Raw genomic sequence first — 25,074 nt, 5'->3', positions numbered from 1 at the left:
CCTCTGTCACATGGAAGGAGCAAAGGGCCACTGGCGCATTTTGTTTACTGGCCAATGGCACCGGTAGCCCCTGGACATGGTAAGGGCAAAGGGCCACAGGCGCCATTTGTTTGCTGGCAGCCGACGGCCTGAGAGTAAGAGATCGCTCCCGGGACCCCTGCTGGACCACCAGGGACTTTAGACAAATTTTGGGGGGGGGTCGAGAGGGTGGGGGGGTTGTAATCAACTAAATTTGAAGGGTTGGGGTGGGTTTGGTTTTTTTTTTTTTTTAAATAAATGTGCCCCTCCCCTCGCGCTAACCTGAACAATGAATTTTCCCCAAAGTTCGGGGAAAATCCGTCTCGGGATTCGGATCCTTCGACCCATGCCGAATTGGACTATTTATTTGATATTTTCCAATTTGGCAAAAATGATTGCACATCCCTAGTAAAAAGCAACAAACAACGAATTTGCATATAATCAAATCAGCAAACTCAGTAGCAGAAGTCTGTAAAAATTCTCTACAAAAAAACTAATTTTCTATTTGGAAGGCCTAAGTAAATAGGTAAGTTTTTAAAGCCCCCTTGAAATCTTTGTGGTTTCTTATGGATCGGATTTCTAGGATGATTGAGTTCCAGATTGTTGGTCCTGCAATGGAAAGAGCACTTTCCTGGGTCATGAATAATCAGGTATGTTTTTTTGCACCTGGAATGTCAAGAAGCAATTTGTTAGCTGATCTAAGATTCATTTTGGTATGTAAAAGTGTAGAATTGAAATTATCCAAGGAATTATGAAGAAGGTTATGAAGTGTAGAACTGAAATTATCCAAGGAATTATGAAGAAGGTTATGAACTATAATTAGGGTTTTGTATGATGTTTGCCTCTTGACTGGTAGCCAATGAAGGGATTCAAGAATAGATGTAATATGTCAGTAAATTTGTGTATTGGTGAGAAATCAGGTGGTAGAATTCTGTGCTATTTGCAGTGATATGAGGGAGCCTGGGGGAAGGCCAACATACAGGGAATTCCAATAGTTGATACTGGTGAGAACGAAGGCTTGTTGGGACAGTTCAGAAGTCATTGTGGTCAAGGAGGGTGTTTAATATGCCATTTCCTAGCATGTAGCAGATGGACTCAGAACCCGTGAGGCCGCTTCCCCTTGCTTCTTCCCGCTGTGAAGGATGAACAGGTGGTCCGTCTTTCGTACTGCTTCCGACATTTCCAGGTATCTGGACAGCAGCCTGCCGATGTCGAGATGGCGCAGTATTCGACCTTCTTCCGACTTCATCAAACCTTCCTTGGTTGGCAAGGATATGGTTTGATTGAGGTGGAAGTGTGAGACTACTTTGGGTAAGAAGGAAGGAACCGTGCGAAGATGGATAGCCTCTGGAGTGAGTCTGAGAAATGGATCACGGCAGGACAGCGCTTGTAGCTCTGAGATGCGGCGCGCTGAGCATACGGCCAGCAGGAACACCATCTTCAAGGTTAACAAATGGAGGGACAGGCCTCGAAGGGGTCTGAAGGCGGGTCCCGCTAGAAATTCCAAAACTAGGTTGAGGTTCCACAGGGGCACTCGCCACTTCAGTGGCAGGCAAATGTGTTTGACTCCTTTCAGGAAACGTGAAATGTCCGGGTGTGTGGCAATGCTGTTGCCGTCACTCCTGGGGCCGTAGCAGGATAGCGCTGCCACCTGAACCTTGATTGAATTGAGGGACAGACCCTTCTGAAGTCCATCTTGCAGGAAATCCCTTTAAGGGATCCCTCCTGTTTGGCAGCGATCTCGAGAAACTGGCTAATAAATGGGGCGCCTCTCCATTACCCCGTCTACCAAAAGACAAGTCAAGGAGGAACCAGCGCCCTTTTCCTAGGCCATCCAGAGGTAGAAGCTCTCAGCGCTTCAACCCTTACAGGGCTCGCTACCAAGCACCTCATTCTCAGGGTCTGTGCAGGTCCATGGTATAAGACTTCACTAGAGTAGCACTTTCTCTATGCTGATCTTGCGATGCAAAAGATCAACATGGAGAAAGTGCTAGTCACGCCAATTTATAATAAAACGGGGTCTGCACAGAGGCGAAGGCAGCAGAATGGGCTTCAGTGCCAGAAGCAGCGACAAACGATTGGCTCTTCCCCAACAGCCATGTGGTGGTGCTGACAGCAGCAACTGCAGGAATGAGAGAGGCTGTCTGTCTGCTGGCAAAACAGAGAGGGGGGCCTGCTTTCAGTGTGTTCATGAATGCGAGCTTGAGTGCATGAGAATGGGTGCCTGTCTGGGGGGTATGGGAGTGTGTGTGTGTGTGTGTGTGTGTGAGAGAGAGAGAATGGGTGTGTGTGTATGTGAGAGAGAAAATGGGTGCCTGCCTGGGGGTCTGTCTGTGTGAGAGCCTGTGTGCATGGGGTGGGGGAGAGGGACTTAGAGCCTGTGTATGGATATGAATGAGAGCATGTATGTATGTGAGAGAATGAACATGGGTGTGTGGTGTGAGTGAGAGAGGATAAAGTTTGGGTGTCCCCCTAGCTCCCTAATTCTCTACAATCTCAGGGTGACTGAAAATCAAGTTTCCAAGTATGGACAGCAGGGGCTTTTTTACCCTCGTTTTGATTATTGACTGTTGCTTGATATGTTTGCTGTTTTTAAATATTTTTTGGTGCTTGGGAAATATAAAAAAAATGTATATGACTTTAATAGATGTTTTATTTGTCAGTTTTGAAATATGTATTTCTTTATTAATATGATTTTACTATTATAATTGATTTTTTGTTTCTTGATTTTTATTTGTTTTATGATGAATGGTGGTTCTGTTTTCCATTTTTACACACAGAATTTGACTTCTTGGAGTTGCCATTTCAGTTTTGTCAGAATATTGTTCTCATTTGTGATCCTTTATTCTGTATTTGTTGAGGATCTGTCTCTCTGTGCATGTGACCAAGGGAGAGATTTTGCTAGTGTGTAGTGTTTGTGTAGAGATCTATAGCAATCAGGTTTGTTTCATTTCTGCAGTAGATGCTGTATTATTCTGGGACTCAGTGTAATATTCACAGGCAGGGTTCTTGTTTGAGTTCTTGGTGTTACTACTGTTACATTATAAGATTGCAGTATTTTGAGTGTCTCTCTTACAATGTGTCTGACAGTGGAAAGACTTTGTGTGCTCTGTTACTGTGAGGTGCCTGTCTGAATGTGGTGTGGTATCTGCCTCTCTTTGTGTTTGTGTATATCTGATTGCTCCTATCAGCAACCAGAAGAGAATCAAAACTGGAATTTTGAGCTTCTGGATGGTAGTGTGAATGCCTCTATTTGGCAAACGGTTCAACAGCTGATTGGTTGGTGAGAAAGGGAGGGCTGAGGCAAAAACATTTTGCTCACCCCTGCTCCAGGAGGGGTGAGCAAACCTGGTCCATGAGTACCTCCTGGCCATTCTGGATTTCAGGATATATGCAGTGATTACCCATGACATATCTCGGTATATAAATATATCCCATGGATATTATTTGTGAATATCCTGAAAATCAAGTTGACTTGGGGGGGAGGGTGGGGGAGAGAGAGAAGGGGGAGAATAGTGTAGGAACAGTTTGAGAATCACTGGAGGATTCAGGACAGTCGTTCTCAACTCAGTCCTGTGAAATTACCCCATATGTCTGGTTTTCAGAATATCCACAATGAATATGCATGGAATGTATTTGTATAGAGATTTCATGCATATTTCATTCTCAATGTCCTGAAAAAACAGACTGGATGAACAGTCCCTGAGGAGTGCGTTGAGAACCTCTGCCCGGGGGGAATAGCTTCAGTTAATGCATCTTCTTTACATAGAATTATATACATAGAAGGGATCATCTCCCTTCTAATTTGTCAGAAAAATGAGATTCAAATGTATGTTGCACAGAATGAAGAACTAGCATTTTTGTTTAACATGTTTATTTCAGATTTCTAAACCTTTTTTTCTTTCTACAATAAGATTTTTATGCAAAAAAAGGGGGAAAGGTGTGAATTTTCATTAGTGCATCAACTTGTGCTGTTCATCAGTAATGCAATAAAAAGGAAAGGGTAGGGGTTTTTTGATCAGTGAAACAATTGAAAAAAATGGATTGTCAGCAATTATGTTTAGGGCTTTCGTTGTTAGGTTTCATCTTATAAACACTGGTAAAACAGCCCCAATGCAAAAAAAAAGTATTTATTGGATAAACACCAATCAAAATATCACTGTCCCTAGTACTTTCTCACCCCTCCTCTTGCCTGCCTTGTATTCTCCACTGTTTTGTGTCTTTTTCCACAGATGACTCAGCTGCACAAAATTTTAGCAGATAGGCTTCCTTTCTTCTCTTCCTCCTGCCACTTCTACTGCACAGCTGCTTCCGAAAGGAGAGAGAGCATCAGAGCTGGTGATGAGGATGAATAAGCATGGGTGGGAGTTAGGGTGGTAGGGACATTGATGGGGAAACGGTGTGTTGAGGCTAGGGTTGGGGCCATGGAAAGGAGCGGGCTAGATGGGAAGCATGTGCTGGTGTCTGGGAAGAATATGAGTGCTGATGCTGTTTATTGGTAAGGAGGAAGATATAAGTATTTTATGTATTATCAATATTTGTATTCAGTCTTTCTGATTACAATCAAGGCTTTGTACAATGTTGCATAGTTAACAGTATTACAATTATAGAGATGTGAATTGGAACTGGAATCGATTCCGGGTTCGGGGACTATCGGGAAATGTTTTGCATGCGGTCCGATCGGGTTTTTTTTTATCGGCTGCGCCCGAGCCGATAAACAAAAAACCCACCCTGACCCTTTAAAACACATCCTTTAGCTTCCCCCACCCTCCCGATGCCCCCCCTCCAAAAAAAAAAACTTTTTCAAAGTACCTGGTGGTCCAGTGGGGTTCCCGGGAACGATCTCACGCTCTCAGGCTGTCGGCTGCTACTAACCAAAATAGCGCCGATGGCCCTTTGCCCTTACCATGTGACAGGGGCTATCGGTGCCATTTTAAAGATGGCACCGGCCGTCCATTTCTCCTACCATGTGACAGGGGGGGTCGGGAGGATGGGGGATGCTAAAGGATGTGTTTTAAAGGGTTGGGGTGGGTTTTTTTTATCGGCTCAGGCGCAGACGATAAAACAAAAAGGATCAGACCGCATGCAAAAAAGTTCCCGATAGTCCCCGAACCCGGAATCGATTCCAGTTCCAATTCACATCTCTAATTGTAATACTGTTAACTATGCAACATTGTACAAAGTCTTGATTGTAATCAGACTGAATATAAATATTGATAATACATAAAATACTTATCTTCCTCCTTACCAATAATCAGCATCAGCACTCACATTCTTCCCAGACACCAGCACATGCTTCCCCATCTAGCTCTCTCTTTCCATGGACCCAACCCTAGCCTCAACACCTGTTTCCCCATCAAAATTTTAAAGATGGCGCCATGTGACAGGGGCCAGCCAATGGCACCAATAGCCCCTGTCACATGGTAAGGGCAAAGGGCCATCGGAGCCATTTTGATTAGTGGTAGCCGACAGCCTGAGAGCAGGAGATCGCGCCCGGGACCCCCACTGGACCACTTAAAAAAAAAGTTTTGGGGGGGTCGGGAGGGTGGGGGATGCTAAAGGATGTGTTTTAAAGGGTCGGGGTGGGTTTAGGGGTTGTTTTTGTGTGCCATTTTTCCTTCCCTCCCCCAAAATAAGAGAACCCCACGAACAATTTTGTGGGGTTTTCCTATCGGTTTCGGGGAGCCCCCGATTTCTGACAAGTTTGAAAATATCGTACGATATTTCAATCGTCAGAAAAACGATTCACATCCCTAATTACAATACCATCTTTAGTTAAAAAAGTAAAACTAGGGCATAAACATAGCATACTGTGGCCACATGTAAGATAAGAACCACTACTGTGTTAGTTCAAAGATCCATCCTATTTCCAGCAGTGGCCAATCCAGGCCACAAGTCCCTGGCAAGTACCCAAAACCTAAGTATATCCCAAGCTACTGATGCTAGAAATAGCAGTGGCTATTTTCTAAGTCAACTTGATTAATAGCAGGTAGTGGACTTCTCCTCCAAGAACTTGTCCAAACCTTTTTTAAACTGAGCTACATTAACTGCACTAACCACATCCCCTGGCAAGAAATTCCAGAGTTTAGTTGTGTGTTGAGTGAAAGAATTTTCTTTGATTAGTTGTAAATGTGCTACATGCTAACTTCATGGAGTGCCCCTTAGTCCTATTGTCTGAAGGAGTAAATAACCGATTCACATTTACCCATTCTAGACCTCTAATGATTTTAAAGACCTCAATCATATCCCCCCTCAGCTGTCTCTTCTCCAATCTGAACAGCCATAAGAACATGCCATACTGGGTCAGACCAAGGGTCCACCAAGCCCACCATCCTGTCTCCAACAGTGGCCAATCCAGGCATAAGAACCATGTTACTATACCATGTTACTGTTGCTAATAATAGCAGTGGCTATTTTCTAAGTCAACTTAATTTCATAGCAGGTAATGGACTTCTCATCCAAGAACTTATCCAATCCTTTTTTAAACACAGTTACACTAACTGCAGTAACCACATCCCTTGGCAATGAATTCCAGAGTTTAATTGTGCATTGAGTGAAAAAGAACTTTCTCCGATTAACTTTAAATGTGTCACATGCTAACTTCATCTCTTCTCCAAGCTGAAAAGCCCTAACCTCTTTAGTCTTTCCTCATAGGGGAGCTATTCCATCCCCTTTATCATTTTGGTCTTCCTTCTCTGTACCTTCTCCATCGCAACTATATCTTTTTTGAGATGCGGCGACCAGAATTGTACACAGTATTCAAGGTGCGGTCTTACCATGGAGCAATACAGAGGCATTATGACATTTCCTGTTTTATTTACCATTCCCTTTCTAATAATTCCTAACATTCTGTTTGCTTTTTTGACTGCCGCAGTACACTGAACAGACTATTTCAATGTGTTATCCACTATGATGCCTAGATCTCTTTCTTGGGTGGTAGCTCCAAATATGAAACCTAACATTGTGTAACTATAGCATGGGTTATTTTTCCCTATATGCATCACCTTTCACTTATCCACATTAAATTTCATCTGCCATTTGGATGCCCAATTTTCCAGTCTCACAAGGTCTTCCTGCAATTTATCACAATCTGCTTGTGATTTAACTACTCTGAATAATTTTGTATCATCTGCAAATTTGATTACCTCACTCATCATATTTCTTTCCAGATCATTTATAAATATACTAGCTGTTAAGCCCGTAACAACGGGCTACATTAAAAAAATTTTGGTCCATTTCCTTCCCCCTCATTCTCCCCTCACCCTCTATTCTCCCTCCCACCTCCCCCCACTAGTCTCCCTCCCTCTCTCCTCCCCCTCCCCTCAGTCATTCCCTCCTCCCCTCAGTCACTCCCTCCTCCTCCCTCCCCCTCCTCCCCTCAGTCACTCCCTCCTCTCTCCCCCCTCCCCTCAGTCACTCCCTCCCCTCAGTCACTCTCCCTCTCTCAGCTCATTCACAACCCCTTCGGATGGCACAAACGGAAGATCTCTGGCGGAGGTCCCTCCCTCCCTCGCGCGTGCCGCCACCGCTCCTCGCCGCCGCCGCCATGTTTTCAAAGAGTTGACACTCTGCTCTGACCAACGTGTTCACCTGCACATGCGCAGTAGGGCTGCTCTCTACTGCGCATTTGCGGCACGTCGGTCAAGCCTCATTTATCTAATAGATTGAAAAGTACGGGTCCCAATACAGACCACTGAGGGAATCCACTGCCCACTCCCTTCCACTGGTCCATTTAATCCTACTCTGTTTCCTGTCTTTTAGCCAGTTTGTAATTCACGAAAGGACATCGCCACCTATCCCATGACTTTTTTTACTTTTCCTAGAAGCCTCTCATGAGGAACTTTGTCAAAAGCCTTCTGAAAATCCAAATACACTACATCTACCGGTTCACCTTTATCTACATGTTAACTCCTTTAAAAAAAAAAGTGAAGCAGATTTGTGAGGCAAGACTTGCCTTGGGTAAAGCCATGCTGACTTTGTTCCATTAAACCACGTCTTTCTATATGTTCTATGATTTTGATATTTAGAACATTTTCCACTATTTTTCCTTGGCACTGAAGTCAGGCTAACTGGTCTGTAGTTTCCCGGATCGCCCTTGGAGCCCTTTTTAAATATTGGGGTTACATTACCCATCCTCCAGTCTTCAGGTACAATGGATGATTTTAATGATAGGTTACAAATTTTTACTAATAGGTCTGAAATTTCATTTTTTAGTTCCTTCACAAGCCTGGGGTTTCTCCATCTGGTGCAGGTGATTTACTACTCTTCAGTTTGTCAATCAGGTCTACCACATCATCTCTGTTCACCGTGATTTGGTTCAGTCCATCTGAATCATTACCCATGAAAACATTCTCCAGTACGGGTATCTCCCTAACATCCTCTTCAATAAACACCAAAGCAAAGAAATCGTTTAATCTTTCCGCGATGGCCTTTTCTTCTATAAGTGCCCCTTTAACCCCTCAATCATCTAACTGTCCAACTGACTCCCTCACAGGCCTTCAGCTTCGGATATATTTAAAAATGTTTTTACTGTGAGTTTTTGCCTCTACAGCCAAATTCTTTTTAAATTTTCTGTTAGCCTATCTTATCAATGTCTTACATTTAACTTGCTAACGCTTATGCTTTATCCTGTTTTCTTCTGTTGGATCCTTCTTCCAATTTTTGAATGAATAGCTTCTTTCACCTCACCTCTTAACCATGCCGGTGATCATTTTGCCTTCCTTCCACCTTTCTTAATGTGTGGAATACATCTGGACTGTGCTTCTAGAATGGTATTTTTTAACAAGGACCATGCCTCTTGCACACTTTTTACCTTTGTAGCTGCTCCTTTCAGTTTTTTACTATTTTTCTCATTTTATCAAAGTTTCCCTTTGAAAGTTTAGCATGAGAGCCATGGATTTGCTTACTGTCCCCCTTCCAGTCATTAATTCAAATTTGATCATATTATGATCACTATTGCCAAGTGGCCCTACCACCATTACCTCTCTCAGCAAATCCTGTGCACCACTGAGAATTAGATCTAAAATTGCTCCATCTCTCGTTGGTTCCTGAACCAATTGCTCCATGAAGCAGGCATTTATTCCATCCAGGTACTTTATCTCTATAGCATGTCCCGATGATTCATTTACCTAGTCAATATTGGGGTAATTGAAATCTCCCATTATTACCACACTACCAATTTTCTTTAGCTTCCCTAATTTCTCTTAGCATTTCACTGTCTGTCTCACCATCTTGGTCAGGTGGATGGTAGTATACTCATATCACTATAGTCTTCCCTAACACACAAGGGATTTCTACCCATAAAGATTTAATTGTGCATTTAGTCTCATGCAGGATGTTTATCCTGTTGGACTCTATGCCATCCCAGACATAAAGCGCTACATTGCTTCCCGGGTCATTGCGATCTAATTTGTACCCCAGTATAACACTGTCCCATTGGTTACCTTCCTTCCACCATGTCTCTGAGATGCCATTTAAGTCTGCTGCTATACATTATAATTCTCTCATCTTACTTCTTAGACTTCTGGCATTAGCATACAAACATTTCAAAGTTTGTATTTTCATTCTGCTTTTTTAATAGATAGGGATAAGTTAGAATTTTTTTTAGCTCAGGTGAGTTATTAGTTACAGGCACTTGGACTACTTTTCTTATTATTGGAACCTCACTGTCGGGATGCCCTAATTCTAATGCGTCATTAGTATCCTTTGAAGATACCTCCCTCCGAACCATGCACTGCTGAGCGACAATCTGCTTTCCCCTTTGTTCTAGTTTAAAAGCTGCTCTATCTCCTTTTCAAAGGTTAGCGCCAGCAGTCTGGTTCCACCCTGGTTAAGGTGGAGCCCATCCCTTCGGAAGAGACTCCCTTCCCCAAAAGGTTCCCCAGTTCCTTACAAAACTGAATTCCTCTTCCTTGCACCATCGTCTCATCCACGCATTGAGACCCCGGAGCTCTGCCTGCCTCTGGGGACCTGCATGTGGAACAGGGAGCATTTCAGAGAATGCTATCTTGGCGGTTCTGGATTTAAGCTTTCTAACTAAGAGCCTAACCTCTTTAGTCTTTCCTCATAGGGGAGCAGTTCCATCCCCTTTATCATTTTGGTCGCCCTTTTCTGTACGTTAACCATCGCAACTATATCGTTTTTGAGATGAGGCAACCAGAATTGTACACAGTATTCAAGATGCGGTTTCACGATGGAGCGATACAGAGGCATTATGACATCCGTTTTATTCACTATTCCCTTCCTAATAATTCCTAACATTGTTTGCTTTTTTGACTGCCGCAGCACACTGAACTGATGATTTCAATGTGTTATCCACTATGACGCCTAGATCTCTTTCCTGGGCGGTAGCTCCTAATACGGAACCTATCATAGTGTATCTGTAGCATGAGTTATTTTTCCCCAAATGCAACACCTTTCACTTATCCACATTAAATTTCATCTGCCATTTGGATGCCCAATTTTCCAGTCTCACAAGGTCTTCCTGCAATTTATCACAATCTGCTTGTGATTTAACTACTCTGAACAATTTTTTATCATCTGCAAATTTGATAACCTCACTCATCATATTCCTTTCCAGACCTGATTTCTAGTCTGGACTCTTGCTTGCTGCCTACCCTGCCCTTGGCTCTCTTAACTTCCATAAGCCTGCTATCTACCTTGTCCCTGGTGTGTGTGTCTGGACTTTAGCCACCACTGCTGTCCTGGGGACCCACCTAAGTCCTGTTGGCCGCCAGCATCCAAGGGCTCAACTTACAGAGGAGGCAGCTCGTAAAGTGAAGCTCCAGACTGTCCCGCTACTGGGTGCGCTTGTCAGCTGCCAGTGGGGGCCTCAGGGGCTCGCCTTTGAGGCTGTCAGCTGTGCCACAGCACTAGGAGCTTTCACATCCCATATCCCTTACAGATTTCTGAAGCCATGAGCTCAGTGAATTCACCCCCCCCCCCCCCCCCCGCCTCTGCCACTGCTGGCCTAGTGCACCAGCTCCAACAGCAGTAGGATCAATTGTCTGGCTATCTTCAGGGCATTGCAGCCTGCTCCAGCACCCATCATCTGACCTGACATGCCCATTTATTTATTTATTTATTTATTTTTATTTACCGACATTCGTGCAGCACATCATGCCGGTTTACAAAGAACTCAGGTGGGCGATACAATAAAACAGTAAAACAATGTACAAAGAATAAAATAAAAGTAAAACCATAACAATGTAACCTTAGAACCAAATACTATTTCTTACAAAAGGACACATTAACCGATCATGCTCCATTTCCCTCCATCTCCAAGATATGATGGGTACCTTATTAGCTATAGAGTCTTCCTTAACCAGTGTCTGATGCAATAACCTACATTCTTTCCCTGTTGGGAGGCACCATCTTGGCTTGGGCATCCCCTCTCTGGGAACGGGATGAACTGCTTCTTGCAAACGTTTAGGCAAGTGTTTGAGCCCGGTCGCACCACGTCTGTCCTCTGAGTTCCTGCAGATCAGACAAGGTGGGGGAATATGTGGTGCACTTTCACACCTTGGATTCTGAACTCCAGTGGGGCAGCAACAGTTTGGCAATATATATATATATATATATTGATCATATAAAAATACATGGCAAATAAACAACTAATCACTGATTGGTTGATTGCACATATAGACAAGAATGTTGATAATACAATATAATAGGCAAAGTATACATTACTTATTGACCACAAGAAATCAGCCGGTTCTGCTTCTTCTGGAAGTTTGTTGCTTGAAGAGACCCCTCTGATAGTTCTGACTGTTTTTATACATAGCTGCATCTCAGGAAAGGGAGAAGCTTTTCCCTCCCTCCCTCAACCTAAGCATGACTTTTAGGATTCACAAGGTCAGTGACCTTTTTATTACTTTTCTAAATACTAGGAAAGAACTCTTTATTATTTCTCTAAATATAGCAAGGACAGGGTCATGCCTCTACATGCCTTTATATTCTGTCTGTGTGTGACTGGGTAAATGTAACATCAGGACTTGCTAGAGACATAAAGTTCCTGGATGTAATAAATGACTGCTTCATGGAGCAATTGGTTCAGGCATCAACAAGAGAGGGAGCTATTTTAGATTGAATTCTTAGTGGAACACAGTATTTGGTGAGAGAGGTAACAGTGGTGGGGCCACTTGGCAACAGTGATCATAACATGATCAAATTTAAACTAATAACTGGAAGGGGGACAATAAGTAAATCTGCAGCTCTAACACTCAACTTTCAAAAGGGAAACTAATAAAATGAGGAAAATAGAAAAAAGTTGAAAGGTACAGCTGCAAAGGTTAAAAGTGTTCAACAGGCATGGACATTGTTTAAAATACAACCCTAGACGCATAGTCAAGATGTATTCCACACATTAAGAAAGGTGGAGGGAAGGCAAAACGATCACTGGCATGGTTAGAAGGTGAGGTGAAAGAGGCTATTTTAGCAGATTTGTGAGGCAAGATTTCCCTTGAGTAAATCCATGTTCGCTGTGTCCCATTAAACATGTGTATCTGTATGGTTTGTGCATGAATATGTGTATGCTCAGACCTTGAAGTGGGGCATAACATGGTAGTACTGTGTCCCTCCTGGAAGGAGGAGGAGCAGGCAGTCTGGTGCTGAAGAGATACCACCTGGTCTTTTGTGGATTATGTTCTCCCTGGTGGGTCATATCAAGTGCAGCCATAGTAGGCTAACAGCACTCTGAACACCAGAACATGTGATCCTGGTCTCTTGAGCTATTTCCTACTGGTGTTCACTTCCCTTTTAGACAGAAATCCTGCAGGAAGGGCAGCTTTAGAATTGGGGAGTGGATTTTTTTGTTTCTGTTCTGCCAGTTTGCAGACCTATGCCTGAAAGTGCTGTCGGAGGGAAGAGTGATAAGGCACATGGAGGGGATGGGGGCAAAGCAATTGTAGATACCACAAAGATTGGAAGGAGAGTTTAGAGAAACCAATAGGAGGGAGAGTACCCCCACTCATTAATTTGACTTTAGCTGCTGTTTGTACATGTAGATATATAGCTATATAAATGCTTCAGATATTGTATTTGCAGTTAGCTGGAAAAATCTAATTGAAACATCCCAAAATGATTTCATTTTTATTGCAGAAACAAGATTCTGGTCAGTCTTTGTTGGACATGGTCTATAACCTCTTGGGGGTGACGGAGAAAGAATATTTTGGTTTACAGCATATTGAAGATTCCATAGATTCTCCTGTAAGTGCGGTGTGTTTAAAATTTACAGTCACCCATTATCAAAAAGCTCTTCAGATTCCGTCTAATGCTTTTTCTCTTGCTTTACAGAGATGGCTTGAGCCAAGCAAACCTGTCCGGAAACAACTGAAAGGTACGGCATGCCCAAATGTCATGAAGGTTGTTTGAATTAGTTCCGATATAAATGTCATCTTGTGTGGGGTTTTATTACAGTGAACTTCATGGAAGTTTTTGTCCAGCACTGTTTGAACAAAACTCTAGAGGAATCTTTTTTCAGTTCCTTCCCATCGCTTCTCATACAAATCTTAACTGAGCATACTTTTAGTGAAGTCAGACCTTCACTTAGGGTGGTGCTTCTGATATAGTCCCTGAACTGGCAAACTTGAATCATGTTCTGTCATGGAAGGTTTTGTAAATTTACCAATTTACTGGGCTGTAATTTTGGCATGAATTGTACATTTATAACTTGTTTTGTTTTTCAATAGCCACTCTTTCTTTTTTTTTTTTTTTTTTAATTATTTTAATGGATGAAAGAAGGCAGAATGAGCTTTGCAAAAGCCAGCAAAACATGGCAGTGTGGGAATTTCAGTTTTTGTTATAACAAGCAAAAATGGGGAAAAAATAATTTTTCTCCAGATTGTCTCCCATTTTTGTTTGTTATAATACACTGAGAAATTCTCTGGGAACCCCCTCCCCCCCCCCCCCCCCCCTCCCCCCCCATCCCCCCCCCCCCCCCCCTCCCCACCCCCCCCACCCACCCCCCCCACCCCCCCCCCCCCGTTCCAAATAACTTTTGAAACATTCATCCAATTTCATTTAAATTTGTCAGAGACAGTAGAGTTCCCTGCAGGTCCTGGCTCATAACTTTCATTTGCCACCTTTCCCACCCTCCCTTAAAGTTACTGTTTTGTTTTTTTATTGCTTTAGTTTCCAGGAGGGAAACAAATCATTTAATATTGCAGAGAGATCAGACAACACATCATTCTTAGCAAATTTGCATATGGCTATTAAGCAGTCATAGCTATATACACATTTCTCCATGGAAGGAAGAATCTAGGCATCGTGAAATATTCACACTCATCCTTTCTTTCCTTCATTTTCCCATTTTTTTTATCCAGTCTCTCTAAATCATGTTCAGTTAAATTGCCTGTGAGTTCCCAGTATGTTTGCTGTCTCATTTTGATGTCACAGCCTGAAGCATAAAGCTGCAAAGTTGCTTCTTTATACTTTATGTTGGATTATCTAAAATTATAATTTCCAGTCTGCTTACTCTGTGCTTTTTCCACTGTTTTTGCATCACGCTTCCTAAACTTTGCAGCTTCATTCTTCTAAGGGGCAGGGCTGGATTTAAGATTGTGGCAGGCAGGCTGGATACAGGTATTCCCCCAGCAGTAGCAGAATAGGGCCTTATAGCGGAGCAGGCCAGCTGCCTGCCCAGCCACCTCCCTCTTGGGTTGGGCCCACAGGTTCTGGTGGCCGGCAGGGTGCATGGCAGTGCGTGGTTAGGGCAGGCAGCAGTCGGGCAATGTTGGGGTCCAGGCAGAGACCAAACAGAGGCAAGGGCCAGAGACATTCCAAGTCGGCAACAAAGGCTGACTGGGAGTGCAAGGCAAAAACAGGGCAGGAGGCTGGATGGAGAGGCAATGATGGGCAGAGCAGGAGCTTGAGAGACAAGGCAGGAACGGGGCAAAACAAGACACTGTACACGCAGGCAGGAAAGACCACTGGTTGACCCAACCAGAGTAAGGACAAGGCAAAAGATATACACATAGGATAGGGCACTGGGAGACCTAGACCCACAGGCAAGAAGGGCTACTGGGCAGGCAGGTGGCAGTTCTTAAGTGCTCTGAGTGCGTCAGCCTGCTCCATTACTTTTTAAGGAAATGGGGCGCTACTGTTCAGGGTAAGCAGTGTTTAAGACAGTGCTGCCAAGACAGAGGCCCAAGTTCCCCTTTGAGCCCTGTGCATCTGTGCAGATATCAATACTGCCTAGTGAGAAATACAGGCCTGCTCTGGGGCATCAGACCAATCAAAATCTCTGGTACCTTTCCTTATAGATGTCATGCAAATATATCCCCTGCAGCTTACAGCACTGTGACATCACCACTCAAAAACATCATGTGGGTGTCTGCAGCGGCGGATTCCCGATGAAGACCGGCCCGGGGATTCGCCGCCCAGGAGATACCACGTGGTCTGCCGAGCGCGGCTCTGTCACGTCCGCGCTCGGCAGACCACGTGGCTAGCATGACCGGCCCACCGGGGGGATGCCCGATTCCCCTGAAAGGCCAATCCACCCCTGGGTGTCTGAGACTGTCTGGAACAAAGCTACTCTTTAGTCATACTTCTGTTAAATTTAAAAATTCTGGAAAAATGAAGCACCATAAAGTTATCAATCTATCCAAGTGGCTTAAACAGGTGATGGGATTTTCTATTTTGTGTTTTTCCAGCTCGTGAGCACTATCACACATTTAAATTCCGGATTTAAGATTTGGACAAAATCTCTGTAGTGTTTGCTTGCCTTTTTAGTGTGCAAAATTTATTTTTTGTACATTAGCACTAAATATTTTGATTTGTGAAACTCTGTATTTTTTTAAATGTACTATTTGTTTCATAGTGATTATACTTGGCATGGGAGGGAATTTTTGTGCAGATATTTGAGGCCCGTATGAGTTCATTGCATGGACAAAAATGCTAATGGTTTGTAGGCCTTTTTTTTTTTTTATTTTTACTATTATCCTTTAATGTGGCCTTAAGACACTATTATGCTTGTTTGCTATTCCTAAGAGTCCCGTTTGAAAACAAGGGGTGATAATCATTGGACAAGGCTCTAGATGATAGCAAAATGTGTGCCAGAATCATTTTGTTTGTTTAGATACTTTGTCATTAGAAAGATACTGGAACTTTTTAAAATAAAGGTATGATTTTAAAATAAAAGGGAAACAGTGACACATACATGACATTACATGGTTTGCAAGAATGATGTTCATAATTGCTTTAAACTGTTGATGTATGGAAGATAGTTATGGCTATCCTGCAAAAGAAATGTATATGCCATGTCTTAGGGGCTTGTTTTACTAAGTTCTGTCTGCCCTTACTGAAACATATTGGGTAATTCAGAAAATTGATGCTTGTTTTGTAAAAACCTTTACAGGAGGCTTTCCTTGTGCCTTGCGTTTTCGAGTAAGATTTTTTATACCTGACCCCAACACGCTACAGCAGGAACAAACAAGGTAATTTTAAGTTTGAAGACTCTTACGTATTTTCCGTCACTTACTATAACTGTAGTGCATAACACACAGTTTGTAAAGCATAAATAAGAAGGGATGATAGTAAATGGTGCAAACTGAGGATGATGAGCGAGAAGGAATTAGAAAGGAAGAAAGACTGTGAGAGGTGATTGGGAAAATGGAAGGGTTTTAATGTGAACAAAATGAGTGGGGATCAAGGCAGAGAGGATTTGAAGTGGAGTTTGTTTGGGAAGAGTTTGACTTGCGTATCAGTAAACGTCATCCAAATTACCTTGAACACTAAGTTCCAAACATTGAACTTTGTACAACAGTTATTTTCCTTTTATAATCTATTATGCTTGGCTATTGAATAAATTGTACATTTTAACTGCTGAACTTAGTTAATATAGTCACGTTAAAAGGGACACCCGCTTGGCCATATTTGAAGCTAGCCATGTTTATATACCAAATGCCACCCCTGGTTATTCTGTATCCTTAATCTAAATATTTCCAACGCATGGAGTGCCAAATAGTATGCAGAGTTTGTACTTGTCAAAGAATGTATGTTGAAATTATATTTAGACATGGATACATCAATAATCATTTAAGAATAAAGCCTGAAATTTTATACCTTGGGTATGAACATTTCTGAACCTATTTGTTTTGTAGATGTGAAAAGGAAAGCTCATAATATACTGGATATTTGGCTGTATCTGTTTGCTACAATCCAGATATATTTTAGTATGTAAGCAGTCCTGTTGATCCAGATCTTTTTAATGTACAGTGATATCATTTCTGTATGGTGAGAGTGAGGCTGGCATACCTTCTGAATATTCCATAAGGGTGATGAGAGAGGTCTGCAGCCCATTTATGAGCAGTCTTCTTTAGAAGAACATATTTGGTAATTTTGGTGAAAACTGGCTTAGTGTGTTTTATTGTGCAAAAGTTTGACAAGTATATTTTTGCCTGAAACGCTGAAGACTCACATTAGGTTCAAAGGCTATGGTAGAACAGGCTGGGTTTTGACTGAAAAGCTGACTTCCATAAACTGGTGCAGGCTCACCTTGATTTCCTAGGTTATATTTGAAAGCTTATCTCTTTGTACATTGTTTCCCTTGGCAGGTGAGTAAAGTTCCTTATGGTTTTCATTTATTTGGCTGTTTGATCAATCTGCCAGTGACTGACGAGAACTGGGGAAACATAGGAAGATGCAGATAACTTATTTTTTTGAAGTGCCATTTATTGTAATTGAATTCAAATTCAATTACAATAAATGGCACTTAAAAAAAAAAAAAAAAAAAAAAAAAAAGGCCCACAGCAGTGGATCCCGCCCCTCGACGCACTCTAGGCAGCACCGAGGTACCAAGATAAAAGTAAAGGGAGCACGCCGCGATCACCCCGATTCGGCCACCTCCACGGCATTCCCAGACCATCCCACCACCACGCCAGGCCGAACCTTCGACTCTGCCCCCGGCCAGCTGGAGGAAGACCCACAGCAGCGAATCCCGCCCCTCAACGCACTCTAGGCGGTGCCGAGGGACCAAGATAAAAGTAAAGGGAGCATGCCTCTGGCGCCGCACACTGGTGTCGCATGCCTAAGCACGACAAAGGGGCATGCCCCTTGGTGCGCCCCTTAGCGCGTCCCCCCTTGATGAATAACCCAGAACTCTGATCTAAACTGATCAAACCCCACACAACTCTCTCTGAAATACTGCTCCAAACAATACAGTACACCATACGCACTCAATCCATAATCTCAAAACAACTCTTCAAACCAGTGACACTTAGGAAAATATCCTCCAACTCAAATCACAATTAAAGATAGCCATATCTCTGTACTTGATCCGTCACGAGAGACACAGAAATTCGATAAATCACTAAAACATATGATCTTCCTCACATTCTTCCTTATAAATGCTCAATCACTAACCAAAAAATTCATGCTTATTTCAGATATTATACAAGAAAAAAAACCCCGACGACTTTGCCATAATCGAAACATGGCTCAAAAATACAGATCATATAATCACAAACCAATTAACCAACACAGATTATGACTTATTCTCAATCCCTCGTAAATCACGCAGAGGAGGCGGATTACTATTAATTATAAAAAAGCAATTTGCAATGAAGCCAATCCCACACACACCCCCGAAACAATATGAAGTAACCATCTTTGACTCAGAAAACCTTCAAATTTGCATTGTATACTGCCCCCCCCCCCCCAAACTTCTGGACAACGACCTATCCCCTCTCCTCGAATTCTTCTTAACAAGCATCAGCCTGAAGAAACCTACAATCATTCTCGGAGATTTCAACCTCCACACAGATGTCACCCCTCATTCCCAAACCTGCCAAACCCTGCTTGATGCTCTATCCTCCCTAAAACTCACCCAACAGGTGACAATCCCAACACACAAAGTCGGTCACACCCTGGACCTGATATTCACTAATGAATTCCTATCAAATACAACAATAACTCACACACCAGTCCCATGGTCCGATCACTACCTCCTTCACTGCAGAACTCAAGCAAACTTCACCAACACCGGCAAAACAACCGAACCATACTCCTTTATCTACAGACCTCCCTTCCAACCTGACATCCTTCAACAAGAACTCTGAAAACACTTACCAAATCTGGATCTATCCAACATAAACAGTGCCACCCAATCCTGGCACACAACAGAAACTGCCAACAACATAAATCCTGAAAGAACAAAAAAGATAAACAACAAAAGGGACAAAACAAACCCCTGGTTCAACACCCAACTGAGAAACACCAAATCCACACTAAGGAAAAAAGAAAAAGAATGGTGAAAAAACAAATGCCCACTAACACTGGAAAGATACCGAACACAGCTAGCGATTTATATAAAAATAAATAAATACAATTTAACACCAAGCGAGACTACTACAGCAAAAAAATCAAAAACTCCCCTAACAACGCTAAATCACTCTTCAACATAGCAAATAACCTGATATCATGCAACAACTGCCCAACACCCCAATCCAAAAACCTGAGCCAAGGTCTCGCTCTGTTCTTCAAAAGCAGAATTACAAGAAACTGCATCAAAACTATAATCACTGATGGCCTACCAACCCTCAAAAACACTACAACCTGGTCCACCTTCGAACCCATTTCAACAATCGAAACAGAAAAACTTCTCAGAAACTTAAACCCAGCTCACCATGAACTCAACACAATCCCAATTCAAGTGCTAAAGGAAATAGCACATATTATTGCTCCACCCATCTCTGCAATAATAAACAAATCCCTCGAGGAAGGAGAACTCTCTGATAAACTAAAGGTTGCAACAATTAAACTCATACTAAAGAAAAAACATTTCAGTCCGGATGATCTCAACAATTACCGACCAATTTCAAACTTGCCTCTCCTCGCCAAACTGACAGAGAAAGCTGCACTCAAACAGCTCAACCTAATACCTCGAAACCAACAAAATCCTACACCCTACCCAACATGGATTCAGAAAAAATGGAGCACAGAAACCTTACTACTCAACTTGTCTAATACAATAATAAGATGTTTCGACAACGGTCAAAAATTCATCCTCATCCTACTCGACCTCTCCACGGCATTTGACACAGTTGATCACAAAATCCTAATCTACAGACTAGCCAACATCGGCCTATCAGGCAAAACCCTTGACTGGTTCACATCCTTCCTTAAAAATAGATACTTCAAAGTAAACATTAACAACCTCTGCTCTGATCCCATACCCCTTGAAACCGGAGTACCCCAAGGATCAGCACTGTCAACCACCTTGTTCAATATATACCTAACGCCCCTCTGCAAACTTCTCACAAGCCTTGGCATAATATACTACATGTACGCTGATGACATCCAATTAATCATACCCGTAACTAACACCATCGAAAACGCATTGAAAACATCAGCTACATACCTTGACACAATAAGAAATATGCTAAACCACTTGACGCTATGTCTTAACATGGAGAAAACTGAGTGTATACTACTCGAGAAAAAACAATCCAGAATCAACATGAAACACACAATACAATACAAATAGACAACTCACACATCAAATTAAATGACAACGTGAAAGACCTTGGAATATGGTTAGACCCTGAGATTAACTTCAAAAAACACATCTCAATGAAAATCAAAGAAGGCTTCCACAAGCTGTTATTACTCAAACACCTAAAACCCCTACTGTACCAACCCGAATTTAGAACCATTCTTCAATCACTCATATTCACCAGCTTTGACTATTGCAACTCACTTATGATAGGATTACCCAAATCTACAATTCGACCACTCCAACTACTACAGAACACAGCAGCCAGAATCCTCACAGGTCACAAAAGATCTGACCACATCACACCAATCCTAAAAGGCCTACTCTGGTTACCTGTGAATAGGAGAATCGAATATAAAACATAAGAACATAAGAAATTGCCATGCTGGGACAGACCAAGGGTCCATCAAGCCCAGCATCCTGTTTCCAACAGAGGCCAAAAACCAGGCCACAAGAACCTGGCAATTACCCAAACACTAAGAAGAACCCATAATACACAGCGCAATTCACAACATGGAAAACACAGGCCTAAATAACATCATTCAAGTACATGTCTCTCAACGCAACACAAGAACAACAAACAAATTAAAACTTGACATCCCAACAATTTCAACAGCCAAACATACTACCGTAAGAAACAGAGCCATCTCTATTGTAGCCCCCCACCTCTGGAACTCACTACCGGAACAACTAAGATTACAAAATAACATCAAAACTTTTAAAAAAGAACTTAAGACTTGGTTATTCAGACAAGCCTTAAAAGACGGAATCGGTTAATATACCCGACCCAATCAACACCACATAACCTTACGGATACCTAAAACTTTCAGACATTTCTCCAAACCATACCATTACAGTCATCTAAACCATATAGCGATATACCCAATATAACCCTAGGAACTCTGCTAATCTGAACCCATTCGCATCCACTGTCGTGAACAATACCATAACCTGTCCCCTTCTGTTAATTATCCTAATCCTTGAATATCCACCTATCTCGTTATATTGTTAAATTTAGTTATACTATTCAACCTAGTTATTTCCTGTTATATCCTCTTTGTTAGGTTAAATATTATCCCATCATATATAACTCCTAATTCTGCCAATTTACCGTTATGCTCTACTATTGTTTCTACACATGTATTTCGTTGTTCCCAATGTAAACCGGAGTGAAGGCCTCTAGCTAAACTTCGGTATATTAAAACGAATAAATAAATTAATTAATCATGTATAAACTGGAACAGGTACAAAAGAAAAAAAATGAGAATAAATACTTTTAACGAGCTGAAGGAAAGACCATATCTGAAGAAAGCAAATTCTAACTTTATCAACTTTATTATATGTGCCTGTTAATAAAAGCAGTGTCTGTCCACACGGCTGTTTAGCACTGCCTGTGACTTTGCCCCAAGCTTTACCTATCCCTACGCCCACAACAAAATGTTGCCATTCAGCACTGCCTTGATGCCTCTCTATTATATGAGCTTACTTGTTTGTTTTTTACCTAATTGGAGGACACAATAAGCTCAGTTACTCTGTTTTCTTTTGGCCAAGTCTCCACATACACTGTTTTTGGTTTCTAGTTCAGTTGGGACCATCTCTAAAATGCAACACTGTGCCTTCATCCGCCGAGTCTTAATCATGTTAACCCTTTCCACTTTCCTTCCTATCCTAGCTAAAGCAGCTGGAATCTAGCTTTTGTGAACTCAATCTGGACATTAGGTGTTATTGCTGTGTGATAATTGAGACTCCCTCACCCACTCTGGTCTGTGAACCCTGCTTTTGAAGTGGGTGTTGACACATTTTCTTTGAATTTAGGAGCAAGCCAAAAACTTTCGAAGCCAGTGACTGAGACCTCCCATCACCCAGCCTTACCTCCTCTCCCCCAACATTGTCACCAACAAAGTTGAATGGCAGATTCTTTTGGGCCTGATATACTAAACTTTCTTTTCTCAGCCTTGGTAAATCAGGCCCTTAATGTGCCATTTTGCATCACTAGTAGAAGTACACACTGAGCACCCTGGCCCCCAGCCTTACCAGCAGTGTGCTGATGTCCCCCTGAGAGCTGTGCCCGAGGTGACTGTCTCTTTGCTTCATCCATCACTGTGGCCTGGGATCCCACCAGTCTGTCTCCTTCAATCCCCTTAATCCTGTCCTCACCCAATCTCATTCTCTCTCTCATATATACTACCCACTAGGGGTGTGAATTCGTTTTCACCGTATTGTCGATCCGCAACGTATATTGCACTATTCGTAGTATTTGTGGGGAAGCGAAACGTATCGCGATTCCCCATGAATACACGAATCTTTGCCGAATTATACGGCCACCTAAATAAAAATTTAAACAAACCCCCCACCCTCCTGAACCCCCCAAGACTTACCAAACTCCCTGGTGGTCCAGTGGGGGGTCCAGGAGCCATCCCCTGCACTCATACCCTCGGTGCCGGTTTCATCATGGCGCCAATAGCCTTTGTCACAGGGGCTACCGGTGCCATTGGTCAGCCCCTGTCACATGGCCATCGGCGCCATCTTGTGCTCCTACCATGTGAGAGGGGCTGACCAATGGCACCAGTAGCCCTGTGACATACTATGGGCAAAGGCGATCGGCGCCATTTTGAGTATTGGCATCGGAAGGCCGGAGTGCAGGAGGTCGCTGCGGGACCCCCATTGGACCCCCAGGGACTTTTGGCCAGCTTGGGGGGGCCTCCTGACCCCCACAAGACTTGCCAAAAGTCCAGCGGGGTCCGGGAGCGACCTCCTGCATGCCGGCAGTCCGATGCCAGTACTCAAAATGGCGCCGATCGCCTTTGCCCTCACAATGTCACAGGGGCCGACCGTCAGTACCTGTGACATAGTGAGGGCAAAGGCGATCGGCGCCATTTTGAGTACTGGCATGGACGGCCGGCATGCAGAAGGTCGCTCCCGGACCCCCGCTGGACTTTTGGCAAGTCTTGTCGGGGTCAGGAGGCCCCCCCCAAGCTGGCCAAAAGTCCCTGGGGGTCCAACGGGGGTCCCGCAGCGACCTCCTGCACTTCGGCCTTCCGATGCCAGTACTCAAAATGGCGCCGATAGCCTTTGCCCATACTATGTCACAGGGGCTACCGGTGCCACTGGTCAGCCCCTGTCACATGGTAGGAGCACAAGATGGCGCCTATGACCATGTGACAGGGGCTGACCAGTGCACCGGTAGCCCCTGTGACAAAGGCTATCGGCGCCATGATGAAACCAGTACTGAGGGTGTGAGAGTGCAGGGGATGGTTCCCGGACTCCCCACTGGACCACCAGGGAGTTTTGGAAAGTCTTGGGGGGGGGGGGGGTCAGGAGGGCGGGGGATTGTAGTTAATTTTAATTTTAGCTGGGACACAAATAGAAATTGCCGTATTAACGCATTGGGGCGCCATACGGCCGAATGCAACATATCTGCTACCCGACGAATCCGAATCACGAATGCAACGTATGGCGTCCCTCTGCACATTCCTACTACCCACCTATTCCCAGCAGTCTCTCTCCACCATCTATCTTGTCCCAAATAGTCTGCCTCAAATCCCTTTCCCTGTTTCAGGTTTCTCATAAACCCTACCCTCTGCAGTCTCATCCCTGACATCCAATCAGTCACTTCTCAGCCAGCCATCTATACCTCATTCCTCCAGATAACCCCGCTCAGCCCTATTCTTAACCAGAAGGCTTGATGGCACGCTCCCTAGGTTTTAGCTAGCCCGTCTCTCTCCTCCCCCCTCCCCCCTCACCTTACTGGCCACTGATATTGTAGCTGCTGTTGGCCTTGAACACAGCAGCTCTCTTCCTGTCAGGACTGCATAGCTCTCTGTTTTGTCTGTGAGGTGCTTGAACACTTGTGCAGGTCTTAGTCTCAATTCACGTGACAGTGCAAGACCACTAGCAGAGTTTGTGCACTGCACAAACTAAACTTACTGAGAACTGTGCAGCGCTGACTGGAAAAGATCCCCCTGTTATGGAGGTGGCAGCTACTACAGCAGGAAAGACACTGGTGGCACAAAAATCTTGGGTGCCCTGGCAACATTTCTAAGCATTATGGCAAGCTGCCAACCAGGATTCATCGAGCCCTGTGCTGAAGCATCCTCTGCTGGCCTGAAGGGAGGAGAAGCCAGCCTCAGGAATCAGATCCGTGTCTCTTGTGTGACAGTGTGCAGTTCTGACACTTGATACTTAGTGTGGGATTTACTCTTCTTCCTCCCCCCCCCCCCCCCCCCCAACACACACTTTTAATGCTATCTCCTTTTTTTTTTTTTTTTTCCCAAATATGTCTTTTTAATTTCATTACTTTTTTGACTATGATACAGTATACTGGCAACCACCTAAATTAGTTTGACAGATCAATAGACCATACAAAGGGCAATAATAATGTTTCCTTTGGTTATATGCATTAGAGCATTTATTCAATATGATTTTGTGTCATTTCATTTTTTAGGCACCTATACTTCCTACAACTGAAGACCGACATTCTTGAAGGAAGGTAATAGTAATTTCTAATTGAGCTGTTTAGTCACTGAAATATGAATAGTTGAAAGGAGATATGTGGATTTGAAAGC

General features: G+C 43.3%; 1 protein-coding gene across 4 annotated transcripts in view; it reads left to right on the top strand.

Annotated features, from left to right (window-relative positions):
- The window catches only part of PTPN3 (protein tyrosine phosphatase non-receptor type 3), a 723,876-nt gene that overhangs the window by 213,885 nt on the left and 484,917 nt on the right, over positions 1-25,074 (top strand). For all 4 annotated transcript variants that reach the window (XR_003854628.1, XM_029589859.1, XM_029589860.1 and 1 more), the window contains exons 3-6: positions 13,117-13,224; positions 13,312-13,354; positions 16,373-16,451; positions 24,954-24,998. Coding sequence is in view for 3 of the 4 variants with exons in the window: in XM_029589859.1 (XP_029445719.1) it covers positions 13,117-13,224; positions 13,312-13,354; positions 16,373-16,451; positions 24,954-24,998 (275 nt within the window). In the remaining variant the exon portion in view is untranslated. The remainder of the gene's footprint in view (positions 1-13,116; positions 13,225-13,311; positions 13,355-16,372; positions 16,452-24,953; positions 24,999-25,074) is intronic.

This window comes from Rhinatrema bivittatum, chromosome 2 (assembly GCF_901001135.1).
Source record: "Rhinatrema bivittatum chromosome 2, aRhiBiv1.1, whole genome shotgun sequence".
Classification (NCBI taxonomy): Eukaryota; Metazoa; Chordata; class Amphibia; order Gymnophiona; family Rhinatrematidae; genus Rhinatrema; species Rhinatrema bivittatum.
Note: the sequence above shows the minus strand (reverse complement) of the source record. Positions and strands in the feature narration are given on the sequence as shown.